At 44.2% G+C, this 13,787-nt stretch overlaps 1 protein-coding gene across 3 annotated transcripts in view; it reads right to left on the bottom strand.

The window, feature by feature from the left end:
• The window catches only part of DNAH10 (dynein axonemal heavy chain 10), a 147,106-nt gene that overhangs the window by 120,991 nt on the left and 12,328 nt on the right, over nt 1–13,787 (bottom strand). For 2 of the 3 annotated variants that reach the window (XM_033440734.2, XM_049698610.1), the window contains exons 5-10: nt 12,199–12,314; nt 8,442–8,658; nt 6,700–6,857; nt 5,742–5,972; nt 2,256–2,446; nt 930–1,128 (exon numbers count right to left, since the gene is read on the bottom strand). In XM_033440734.2, the coding sequence (XP_033296625.1) occupies nt 930–1,128; nt 2,256–2,446; nt 5,742–5,972; nt 6,700–6,857; nt 8,442–8,658; nt 12,199–12,314 (1,112 nt within the window). Of the gene's footprint in view, nt 1–929; nt 1,129–1,372; nt 1,443–2,255; nt 2,447–5,741; nt 5,973–6,699; nt 6,858–8,441; nt 8,659–12,198; nt 12,315–13,787 lie in introns of those variants that run through there. The other variant, XM_049698611.1, reaches the window with a different exon arrangement.

The raw sequence follows: 13,787 nt of genomic DNA, 5'->3' as shown, positions 1-13,787 counted from the left end.
TACATGATAATCATTTACATGTGGAACCTCAAAAATACCACAAACTAGTGACTATATAACAAAAAAGAAACAGACTCACAGAGAACAAACTAGCTGTTACTAGAGGTGGGGAGTAAGAGGTACAAACTGTTAGGTTTAAAATAAGCTACAAGGGGCTTCCCTGGTGGTGCAGGGATTGAGAGTCCGCCTGCCGATGCAGGGGACACGGGTTCGTGCCCCGGTCCGGGAAGTTCCCACATGCGGCGGAGTGGCTGGACCCGTGAGCCATGGCCGCTGAGCCTGTGCGTCCGGGGCCTCTGTTCCGCAATGGGAGAGGCCACAACAGTGAGAGGCCCGCGTACCACAAAAAAAATAATAACAAAAAAAATAAGCTACAGGGATATATTGTACAACATGGGGAATATAGCCAATATTTCATAATTATAAATGGAGTATAACCTTTAAAAACTGTGCATCACTATACTGTACGCCTGTAACTTATAGAACATTGTACATCAACTATATTTCAATTTTTTTTTAATTAAAAGATAAAGAAAACCAAGGGAATTCCCTGGCAGTCCAGGGGTTAGGACCCGGCGCTTTCACTGCCATGGGCCCGGGTTCAATCCCTTGTCGGGGAACTAAGATCCCGCAAGCCTTGCAGTGCAGCCAAAAAAGAAAAGGAAAGGAAAGGAAACCAAAAGCAGGGGGAGAAAGAGGGCTGTCACAAAACTCAAGGGAGAGCTGCAAAGGTCAGGTGTGCTCTGGGACATTCCGGCACATGCTGTCTGCTCTGCAGGCTTTTCTCCTGGCCAGACCCTCTCTGCCTCCCACCTGACACGGAGAGGCCCACTGTCAAAAAGCCAAACGGCCTTCCATCGGGCAAATCCCAGCTCTAACCACCTTTGCATGCATTGAAGAGGACGCCACCACCAAGCCCCCCACCCCACCTGCAGGACGTCGTAGAGATCCTGGCAGATGGTGGCCATGTAATCTGTTCTCTCGAACAGCCGCTTCCGATCAAACTCCCACCGAGCTTCTCTCCCCGAAGCCTCGATCTTGGCCCGGACGTCGAAATAGGCCTTTTTCCACATGTTGAGGGTGTTTCTGGCCTCCAAGATTTTGTGTTGCGCACTCGCTCGGTTTTCTCTGGGAAGCAAAGAGATGCTGTGATGGGCAGGAGGGTCTGAGCCGTAGGGGATCTGAGCCACGCTCCCCGCTCCCCGGGGGAAGCAGGCTTCTAGGGGGACAATTCTAAGCAAGGAGCGGAGCCCCTCTGATGTCATGGTCTCACTGCAGAAACCTTCCCGGGTGAGCTGCTGTTCTGATGAAACTGGCAGGGATGTGATTGGTGGGGTTGCAGGCAGGATTCCAAGCCGCGGCCCAGGCTGACCTTTGATGCAGCTGCCCCAAACTGCAATGTGCAAAGCCTGGTAAGCTTTCTGTTTGAGCTGGAAGGGGAGCAGGTGGCCCTGGGTCCTAAGCCGGAAGCAACAGCGGAGTAAAATGATAATGCTGAGATTTTGGTACCTATTTCACTTATATAGATTGTTTTTCAAGAAAGTTAAAAAAAAAAAAAAAAGGGAATTCCCTGGTGGTCCAGTGGTTAGGACTCCATGCTTCCACTGTAGGGGGCACAGGTTCGTTCGCTGGTTGAGGAACTAAGATCCTGCATGTCGAGCAGCCCGACCAGAAAAAAAAAAAAGAAAGTAAAAAAATGATCTGTGTCTCCTTCCACATTTGATCCTCAGAGGCTGTTCCACCTGAGGGGGTCTGGGGTCCAGGAGTAAGGTTCCCTTGGACGATCTGCCTCGGTCTCTCCGAGGATAACCAAGGAAGACGGTCCTGAGTAATCCACACCGTGGAGTATTATTTGGCCATAAAAAGGAATGAAACACCGATGCAAACTACACCATGAATGAACCTTGAAAACATGATGCTGAGGGGGAGGGGCCGGTCATAAAAGACCACGTGTTGTAGGATTCCATGTGCATGAATGTTCAGAAGAGGCGAATCCACAGAGACAGACAGTAGATCAGTGGTTGCCCAGGGCTGGGGGGCTGGGGAGGGTGGGAGTGAGGCTCAAGAGGACAAGATTTCTTTCTGGGATGAAGAAAATATTCTAAAATCATGGATGGCTAGGGACGCACATCTCTGTGAATATACTAAAAGCATTAAATTGTACTTTTTAAACAGGTGACTTGTATGGTGTGTGAATTATGTTTCGACAAAGTGGTTTCAGATCTTAAGAAAAACACAGTGCCTTTCCTTCCTACCTGAACAAAGTCCGAAGATTCACCACTTTGCAGACTCTCTCCGCGATTTCCCAGGCAATGCGCTCCATGAGCGGAATCATCCTCTCGTCTTTATTGTAGTGTCGAGAGATGATCCACACCATCCTCAGGGCACTCATCATGGAGGGGATTGTTTCCAAGACAACGTGAAAGCTGGATCCATGCGTTATGTTCTAGCCGGAGAGGCACATGTAAGAGAGAGAGCAAAGCAAGCCACCTTCGCCTTGGGCCAACCGTGTAAGCAAGCAAGGAGTGTGCAGGAAATTCCCCTCTTCTTTTTTCTTTCTTTTTTTTTCTTTTCTTTTGTATTTAAAAGGTATTTTAATTAAACGCAAGTGTATTTCTGGGTTTTAGTACTTTCAGGAAAAAATGGGCTTCTGTTTAAGGTCTCTCAACTTAAAAAAATTTTTTTTTGCATCCTTTTTCATATTCTTTTCCATTCTGGTTTATCACAGGATATTGAATAGCGTTCCCTGTGCTGTACAGTAGGACCTTGTTGTTTATCCATTCTGTATATACACAGTTTGCATCTGCTAATCCCAAACTCCCACTCTTACCCTCTCCCCCTTGGCAACCACCAGTCTGTTCTCTATGTTCCTGATTTTGTTTGTTTCATAGATAAGTTCATTTGTGTCATATTTTAGATTCCACATGTAAGTGATATCGTGGCATTTGTCTTTCTCTTTCTGATTTACTTCACTTAGTATGATCATCTCTAGTTGCATCCATGTTGCTGCAAATGGCACTATTTCATTCCTTTTTATGGCCGAGTAGGACTCCATTGTGTATATGTACCACATTTTCTTTAGCCATTCATCTGTCGATGGACACTTTGGTTGTTTCCATGTCTTGGCTGTTGTGAATAGTGCTGCTATGAACACAGGGGTGCACGTATCTTTTTGAATTATAGTTTTGTCTGGATATATGCCCAGGAGTGGGACTGCTGGATCATATGGTAGCTCTATTTTTAGTTTTCTGAGGAACCTCCATACTGTTTTCCACAGTGGCTACACCAACTTACATTCCCACCAACAGTGTAGGACATTCTTCTTAATTTTAAAAAAGTCCTCATTATGGGATAAAATGTTTAACAAACAAAAGAAGTTTGAAATAGGTCTGTAGGTGCTGACATGGACAGATAAGATTTACAATTAAAGTTAATAAAGCAATTTGCAGACATGTATATGAAGTATGGTGTGTATATACATATTATATACATATATAATTATACTATATTTAGTGGCAAGAGTGCCACTGAATGAATCAAAGCTGGCATTCTAGAGGTGACCTAGAGGTGCCAGTGTTTTCCAGGGTATGTGTCCCCCAGCAGGAAGGGAGATGATTTTGACAGCACTCAAAACTTTTAAAAAATATGGAGACTACCCTGGTGGCGCAGTGGTTAGGAATCCGCCTGCCAATGCAGGGGACGCAGGTTCAATCCCTGGTCTGGGAAGATCCAACATGCCTCGGAGCAACTGGGCCTGTGCGCCACAGCTACTGAGCTTGCGCTCTAGAGCCTGTGAGCCACAACTACTGAGCCTGCGTGCCACAACTACTGAAGCCCGCACGCCTAGAGCCCATGCTCCGCAAGAAGAGAAGCCACCGTAATGAGAGGCAGAGGCCTGTGCACTGCAGCAAAGAGTAGCCCCCGCTCACCGCAACCAGAGAAGACCCAATGCAGCCAAAAATAAAATTATTAATTTTTTTAAAAAAATTTTTAAATATCACAAACCATATCAAAAGTCAAATGACACAAGAAAAAAATTTTAAATAAATATATATATATATATATATATATATATATACTTATTTTACTGCGTATTAGAAACAACTGGTATATCAAACCCATGACTGCACAGGTATGATTGTTTGAGGCTAAATTACACACACACACACACGTACAAATTTAAAGTCAACTTAAAGAGGGACTTCCCTGGTGGTCCAGTGGGTGAGAGTCCATGCTCCCAATGCAGGGGGCCCGGGTTCGATCCCTGGTCGGGGAACTAGATCCCACATGCATGCCACAACTAAGAGTTCTCATGCCACAGCTAAGACCTGGCACAGCCAAAATAAGTAAATAAATAAAATACATATTTTTAAAAAGTCAACTTACAGAAAAGTAAGTTTCAGATGCACAGAGGGATGGAAAAATTACAAAAGTGATGCATGAGTGATGTAAGCTTGACTCTCACTGATCTCTGCAAGCCACTCATTTTGCAGAGACGATAAATAAATCTCAGAGAAGGAGATGATGTTGCCACTAACATCAGCTCCATGGCAGATTCCACTTGGACCTCAAGCCCTCAGATTTGATCACTTGTTGTACCACTTATACAGGACCACATAGATCCTTATCCGTGGACCACTCATACAGTTGTTGGACAGTTGCTTCCCCGATACTACTCTTGACGTGCTAAGTGCTTTGCAGTCATAAGTTCATTTGAACCTTCCAGCAACCATTTGAGGTAGGTTCTCTCATGATCCCAGTTTTCCAGAGAAAGAAACAGGCTCAGAGAGGTCACGTATGCAGATGTGGGATACTCGGGACCTGGGCCTGTACCTCTACAGCACTTCACCACACACATATTAACCCCTCAGCAACACAAACAGGACTTTTACTGGTCTCATTATTGGGACAAGAGTAACGACTCCTGGCCTTGGAATATGGTACTGTGTATGATAAATCAGAGGGGAGGGGAATCCCGAAAAAGGAAATTACACTTGCGCACTGCTGGTGGGAATGTAAAATGGTGCAGTCACTGAGGAAAAGAGTTAAACATAGAATCTTCATAGATGGTTAAACACAGAATTATCAGACAGTTAAACATAGAATCACCAGATGTCCCAGCAATTCTACTCTTGGGTATATGCCCAAACGAACTGAAAGCACAGACTCAAACAAATATCTGTATACCCATATTCATAGCAGCATTATTCACAATAGCCAAAAGGTGGAAATAACCCAAATGTCCATCAACAGAAGAATGGACAAACAAAATGTGGTGTATACATACAATGGAATGTTATTGAGCCCTAAAAAGCAATGAGATTCTGACATATAACTACAGCATGGATGAATCTTGAAAACATTATGTTGAGTGAAATAAACCAGACACAGAAGGGCAAAGATGGTATGATTCCATTTCTATGAAATACCTAGAACAGGCAAATTCAGAGAGACAGAAATTAGAAAAGAGGTTACCAAGGGCTGGCGGAAGTTGGAGTTGTTTAAAGGGATGCTGAGTTTATGTTGGGGATGGTGAAAAAGTTCTGCACATAGATAGTGATAACGGGTACCCAGTTATGCATTTAATGCTACTGAACTCTTACAAGTGGCTGAATAATAAATATCACGTTATATATTTTTTACTACAATTTTTTAAATGCTGAACAAACAAAAGGAAGTTAAATCCGTGTGAAATCTAGTTTACAGAGCTGACTTTCCAAAGTGCAGTGCACCCAGCATACTTTGAAATGACGTTCCACTGTGGAAAGAAACCGCACATTGTCTGAGGCCTCCATGTGCAACTTGAACAATTCAGTTAAGACAGGCTGCAGGTTGGCCACAAGCATAGAATTGGATTCCTTGATCACATCCAAGACTTTTCTGACTACTGGAAGCTTTGTTTGTTCATGGAGTGCACTTAGGGTGGCATTTCTTTCTCGCCAGAATTCAATTTCGGCCAGAGGACCATTACCCTGAGAGATGACAGGAGCACACAAACAGCATCATCATTAGTGGGGAGTCCACACCTGTGGTTGCTCCTCCAGCATCCAGGCCTCTCCTCCCAAACGCTCTAGTTAGGGGCTAATCCATACAAGGACTTCGGGGGTGGGCACTTGACCTAGGATGATCCAATCAGAGTGAAACCTCAGGACTCCAGTCGGGAATGGTAGACACTCCGTCTTTCTCTGGACAAGGTGGTATGTGGATGTGGGGTCAGAAACTATTACCAGTTGCCACCATGAAGGAAACCAGCCTGAGGAGGAAGCCCCCTCAGAGAGGAGTTTGGAACCAAGAGATTAACAGAGCAGCACAGCTAGAGTGCCAGAGTCATGATCAAACCATACCTGAATCCAGAATTGCCTCTAGACTTTTCAGTTACGGGAGCCAACAAATCCTCTTTCTTATTTAAGCCAGCTGAGTTGGGTTTCCTGGTTGGTTTGGTTTTTCTTATTTTTAGCCCAAACACCCTGACCCATACACAGTATTATCTTTATCAACAGCAGAGAGTCATCTATTAGCACACTAACGTCAGAAAGCCCAAGAATGACATCTTGGGTACGTTTACTTTGATATTTTTAAGGAGGTCACAAAACAGTAAGAAAAGAGGCTAGATCGCTCAGATCCGCAGACTCCTGGCTCGTTCTCGGGATGGCAAACATGAACTGGATCAGGGATCGTCAAAAGCATTGCACACATTACCTGAGGCGTCTTTTTTATCTGGACCTCAAGAGCTACTGATATCTGATTCAACCAGTTTATCACGCACTGCTCCAAAATTTCCACGGTTTCTGGGTCAGCTGCCAGGTCAGACACCTCTCTCTCTACACTGATGCTTGGCATTTCTAACTTGATCTCACCTAGTAGAATAAAAATGGTCAGTCAGCCACTAGTTTGGGGAAAATGATTACAGACAATGTATGTTCCAGTTAATCAGCTGGCTCGTCTCTCCAGACATCAGTATATGGCCTGGTACTTCCCTGTCCTAATATTTCTATATCTCATTCTCTTTCATTAGAATGTAACTAAAACACTTTAGATAATTAGATCACTGCTCCAGTGTTAAGCTCGATCAAAATGATTTAGCTATTTAAGATGAGTTTACAACCTAAGTGATGTCAATTTAAAAACTGAACAAACAGGGACTTCCCTGGTGGTCCAGTGGGTAAGAATCCACCCTCCGATGCAGGTTTGATCCCTGGTCAGGGAACTAAGATCCCACATGCCATGGGGCAACTAAGCCCACGCGCCGCAACTACTGAGCCTGCGCCCTATACAGCCCGTGCGCCACAACTAGAGAGCCCACATGCTGCAACTACTGAGCCTGCATGCTCTGGAGCCTGCGTACCACAACTAGAGAGCCCACACGCCACAACGAAAGATCCCGTGTGCCGCAATGGAGATCCTGCGTGTTGCAACTAAGACCCAATGCAGCCAAATAAAATAAAATTAAATTAAATTAAAAATTGAACAAACAACCAGAGCTCAACAGATATTCGAGAAAGCCTCCAACATGAAACAGACAGTCCAAGAATAAATCAGAAACAATGACTCCAGAGGAAACTGAGAGAATGTAAAGAACAAACAAAAAAAATGTTTTAATCCCAACTATTAGTCTCAGAGATTTGAGACAACATGGCATCCAGCAAACTAGAACAGAAGTTTGGAATGTATGGAAAAGGTACAATCACAGAATAAGAGGTCTTAAAAATTAAAAAGACGATAGCTGATGTGAAAAGTCTAATCAAAATTTGTGAAGGTAATAGCTGAGGAACTCTTCAGGAAAGTAGAATACACAGACAAAGAGATGGAAAATGCAAGTGAAAAGATAGGAAACAGAATCAACAGCACATATCCAACAGGAATATTAACAAGAGAAAACAAAGACAAATAGTGGAGGAAATTATCAAGAGAATTTTTCATACTGAAAGGCTAGGTCTTCAGACTGAAAATACAGAATGCTTAGCAAACTGAATCTCATAGAGTACTTAGCAAAATGAATGGAAAAAGAACCACCAAAGGTCCATCATTCTCCCTGCCCAAAATGCCCTTGCTCCACAACTCCACCTACTCCAATGCCTTGCTCATCCTTTCAGATGAGGTCAAATGCTGCCTCCTTCAGGAAGTCCTCTTTGATTCCCCCACCACTTCTCCAATATGGTCTCACTCTTCCAAGCCCTAAAGACCCTAATATCTCTCTCAAGCTCCTTATTCTGCCATAGTTCTTTGGGCACCGGATTATAAGATCCTTGAGGACAAGGATTCGTCATTCTTCATTCCTCTTTGTGTTTCTTACAATGTCCAGCTTGGTGTCTTTCATATCACGAGCAGGTAAACAAGAACGATCATAAATTAAAACAATAAAAAAAACCTCCTGAACTCTAAAATTCTTCTTAAAGTAAACGTATCCTGCTTAACTAAGGAGGAGAAAAATAAAGCCTTACCTTCAAGTTGCTGCATTGTTCTTTGAATATTACTTGCAAATTTCTGGATATTCATTAAAAATTCATCCCGTATTAATTGAATGCTGTGATATTCTACTGCTTCCCCGGGCATGCTAGGTAGGTCTATGTCGTACTCAGAGGAGTCCAAGACTTCTCCAGATGTGAATCCCAGGCTCGCATCCTTGTGCTGACTGAAGGACAAGGCTGGCAAGAAAACCTGAAAAGCCGAGTTTACGAATCAAATCATTTGTACCATTTTTTTAGATTCCACGTATAAGCGACACCATGTGGTGTTTGTCTTTCTCTGTCTGACTTATTTCACTCAGTATGACAATTCCTCGATCCATCCATGTTGCTGCAAATGGCATTATTTCGTTCTTTTTTATGGTTGAGTACAAGTGAACTTATTTACAAAACAGAAATAGAGCCACCGATGTAGAAAACAAACTTACGGTTACCAGGGGAGAAAGCAGAGGGAGGAGGGATAAATTGGGAGATTGGGATTGACATATACACACTACTCTATATAAAATAGATAACTAATAAGGACCTACTGTATAGCACAGGGAGAACTCTTCTCAATACTCTGTAATGACCTATATGAGAAAAGAATCTAAAGGAGTAGATACATGTATATGTATAACCGAGTCACTGTGCTGTACAGCAGACTAACGCAACACTGTAAATCAACTATACTGTAATAAAAATTTTTTTAAAAAGAAGCAAATCACACGTCATATTCAACAATTCATGCACTTAAGTTGCCTCTGGCTTTGAATACGCGATAATAGAAAGTAACAATACAGTGACAAAGTGAACTACTCCAGCCCGGAGCACAGACCTAAAGAAAGAGAAATTATATTTGACTGAGAATGGCCCAAGGGTAAAGAGTTTGAACCAAGCCTGAGGTGACTACCCAGAAGATAATACTGTATTTCTTTAGCTGCCGCCAGCCACAGGGCAGCTGAGTTAGAAACTATGGCACAGGGAAGCGAGAACTGTGTGTTAACCCATCAGCTAAGCTCCAAGTTTGTGTGAAGGTGAAAATAAAGAAGATACTGAGCACGCGGTCTTTGGGAAATTCAGTTGACAGAAGCATGAATTTATGAAATCACTTGAATACAATTACATAACTTACCCTCACATAGAAAGTGATGTACAAATGCCCACAGGTTGGTTGGCTTCTTTGTTTGTTTGGTGGGTTGGTTGATTGGGTTGGGTTTTGATTTTTAGTTTTGCCCGTTTTTCTTAAAATTTGACACGTCTTTTAAGACTCGTTTAATCTACATGTACTTCCAATTTATTGAAGAACCCAGAATGTTTTGAGTCTCCCAGCTTGGATTTTGCTGACTGCACACTCATGGTAGAACTCAACAAGCTCCTCTTGTCTTTTCCTGCAAATTGGCAGCTGGGTCCAGAGACTGGCTCAGAATCCCTTTGCCAAGACTATTGGTGTTTCTTCTATCCGGAGACAAATAATGTTTGGTTTTTCTCTCTTTTGGGGGGGTTGTTTTTCTGGTTTGGGGGGGTTTTCTGGCCACCCAATGAGGCATGCAGGATCTTAGTTCCCCAACCAGGGATCGTACCTGTGCCCCCTGCAGTGGAAGTGCAGAGTCCTAACCACTGGACTGCCAAGGAAGTCCTCTCTCTTCCTTTTTTTCTTTTTTTTGATTTTAGCATCCATTGATGTTCAATACCTAGATCCTTCAACACAGTGAGAGCTGCACTACTGAAAGAGTCTCATTCTAAACTTTCTTTTTTAAATAGCTGAAATGCTTTTATAAAGAGACACTTCTCTTATCTACTATCTGATTATCCGGTTCATATAGAGAAGGCAGAATAAATGGTTAGAGCCTTCCCTTTATTTGCCCAATTTTCAAAAATAATAAATTGGCCCCCTTTCATCCTGCCGCCTAGTTTCCCTCTCCTCTCATTCTCCTCCTTCTATATCCTCTCCCTTGGTTGTTTCATCCAGTCCCTTGGCTTGACACCATGTCAGTGGCTCCCATTTTGTAAAGGATCTCTCTGGTTGGCATGTGGAGAGTATAGTGTAGGAGCAAAAGCAGAAGCTGGGAAATCTATCAGGAGCCAACTGCAACAGTCCCAGCAAAAGACAACATTGAGGTCTTCCTGGCCACCCTATCCAAAATTTCAAAAGCCCTACTTTTACCACCTGCCAACATTTCCTAAGCCCCTTCCCAGCTTCATCTTTCTCCTGAACTCCTGTCACTATCTAACACACTGTATATTTTCTCATTGATCTTGTTTAACGTAAATCTTCCTGACTAGGATGTAAGGTCTGTGAGGCACAGACCTTGACTATGTTGATTACTGCTATAGAATATAGTAAATGCTCAATAAATATTTCTGGAAGAACCCCTTGAGCTCTCCCCTGAGCTCCAGACTTATACATCCTGCTGCACACCTCAACTTGGATGTCTAGGAGGCATCTCAAGCTTAACATGTGCAAAATAGAGTTCTGGGGTTTTCCTCCAGATCCCTCCACCCCCCCATCTCAGTAATGACCCCCAAATCTCCCTGCTTGTTCAAACACAAATCTTAGGAATCATTCTGGATGCTCTTTTCCTAAACCTCCATATCCAAGTCATCAGCAAGTCCTGTTGGCTCCATGCCCAACATATTTTTTTTTTTTTCTTCTTTTGCTGTATGCGGGCCTCTCACTGCTGTGGCTTCTCCCGTTGTGGAGCACAGGCTCCGGACGCGCAGGCTCAGCGGCCATGGCTCACGGGCCCAGCCGCTCCGCGGCATGTGGGATCTTCCCGGACCGGGGCACGAACCCGGGTCCCCTGCATCGGCAGGCGGACTCTCAACCACTGTGCCACCAGGGAAGCCCCCCAACATATTCTTGATGCTGTCTGCTTTCCGCTCCCTCCCCTGATTGAACTCCGGAGCCTAAACAACCATCATCCACCACTTGGACGTTTCCACGGCCTGCTATTAGGTCTACTGGTCCCATACGCTCTTGCCACTGCATATGTTGTTCACACAACAGCCAGAAGAAAAATGCAAACCAGATCATTTTATTGCCATGCTTCAAACCTACCTTCCTCTCCAAACTTCCCTCACTACTCTCCAGCTGCACTGGTCATCCTTCTGTGTCTGGAGCAAGCTAAGTCTGCTCCTGCCTCAGGACCTTTGCATGTGCTGTTTTCTCTGCCCAGGATGCTCTTCCTGCAGATCCTCACGTTTGATGCCTTCACCTCATTCCCCCCTCAATTCAATGCCACTTCCTCAGAGGGGTCTTTCCTGACCACCTCAGTCCCACCCTATTACATATCCCTAATAACTTATCATTAGTGAACAAGGCTGCTTATGGGCTATTTTATTGGTTGTCTATAAAGAAAGCTCCGATGTCACCTCCCCAGCAAGGTCGTCCCTTACCACCACCCCCTGCACACACACACACACACACACACACACACACACACATACACACACACGCATGCACACACGCATGAACAGGTCATTTCTATCACATTACTAGGGTTTATTTTCCTAATGCCACCTGTCACTACCTGATATTTTCCAGTTTATGTGTTGGTGTTTGGTGTCCTTCCCCCAGTATAACCTCCCATAGCACAGGGCTGTCATCTGTCCTGCTCACTGCTCCACTGTCCTCAGGGCCCATGACAGCACCTGGAATCTAAGAGCTGCTGACCACCTCTTTGTGGAATCAATGAATTAGATGGCCTTACTCTTAAACAGTGCTGAGATTCTTTTTTCCGTCCGTACTTACCTGACATATAATATCCTTCAGGAGACCAAGCACATGTGAATTTATAATTCCATACTCCAGTGTTTGGGGCATAATTTCCATAGCTTCCTTCATGTCTGTCGCCTCAGAGATGGTCTCTAAACAGGAACAGATTTGGGGAATGAAATGAGGAGGGAAGTGGACACAGATAACATTTCCAAGTGTACAGGAACCAGCTCCTCCTTCACAAGTAACTACAAAGGAATGTTCCAGGCACAGGTCAGGATACGCGCTCATTGAGAAACAAATACATGCTGAGGGTCGCGCTGTGGTTCAGAGGTTCACAAAAGCAACACCCAGGAGCCACACACATGAGCTGACCTAGTTGGAGCGTCTACAGCTGAACAAGGATAGAAACACTTTGGATTTTCTAGAAACGTTTCTTGGGCTCCTTGCTTGCTCTGTCTCCCCACTCCCAGCCATGCCTCCCCAATTCATCACGAAAGTACCTTTCAAGTCACGGGCTTTTGGGGGGTCTTTTTGTTGTTTTTTTCTTTATTTTTTGGCCACACCGCACAGCTTGCAGGACCTTAGCTCCCCGACCAGGTGTCAAACCCGGGCCCCGGCAGTGAGAGCACAGAGTCCTAACCACTGGACCACCAGGGAATTCCCAAGTCATGTGGTTTTAAAAGACAAGTTTGGGAACAGTCTACCTCTCGGCCAGGTTTTCTTTGATGTGCACTCCCTCCCTCCCCGTCTCTCCACCGGCCCCCGATCAAAAAATCAGTCAGCACCAGTCAGCTCGGTAGACACTTTAAAGGTCCCTTGGACCCTTCCCTCAATCTAACTGGGAAACACAGCAAACATATCAACTGCAATTATTTCACAAGCTTCAGTCTACATGCCTTTCCCAGCATCTGTGTAGACGCGCACTCTTCTTTGCCTAATAGGTTTCTATCAGATGCTTCTTTACTGAAATAAATTTACTTAAAGGGAAACTGTAAAAACTAAGTATGAAAAAAGAAAGAAAGCTTGACATCAGTGAAAGATAACTGTAAAAAAAATATGATGAGAGTAAACAGTAATAAAGTCGGGGTAAATGCCGTTCCCGCCCCGCCCAAAGCTGATTATTGTTGTTACAGTAAGTCCCCTACATACGAACCTTCAGGTGGAGAATTTTCAAAGGTGCGAACGTGCATCTGGTTCCAGCAAGGAACCGGAACCAGTGCCATCAGCGTCAGGCGTGAGTGACATTGCAGCTTGCCCTCCGTCCCCTATTGCTGACGGTCCTTCAGCTCTACCATCTCCCACCCCCCTCCCTCCTCCAGTCAGTAACTCTTCCTGCCTGTTCACTCGAGGCCAGCCCCTGTGTGCCAGCTGTTGTACTGCACTACTGTACTTTTCAAGGGTACAGATTAAAACTGCTTTCTTTATTTTTTGTGTTTGTTTATGTATTATTTGCGTGAAAAGTATTATAAACCTATTACAGTGCAGTACTATACAGCCAATCGTGTTAGTTGGGTACCTAGGCTAACCTTGTTGGACTTACGAACCAACCGGACTTACGAACGCGCTCTCAGAACGGAACTCATTCGTATGTAGGGGACTTACTGTATTGGGTTGTGATTACT

The sequence above is a fragment of the Orcinus orca genome, chromosome 15 (genome assembly GCF_937001465.1).
Source record: "Orcinus orca chromosome 15, mOrcOrc1.1, whole genome shotgun sequence".
Classification (NCBI taxonomy): Eukaryota; Metazoa; Chordata; class Mammalia; order Artiodactyla; family Delphinidae; genus Orcinus; species Orcinus orca.
Note: the sequence above shows the minus strand (reverse complement) of the source record. Positions and strands in the feature narration are given on the sequence as shown.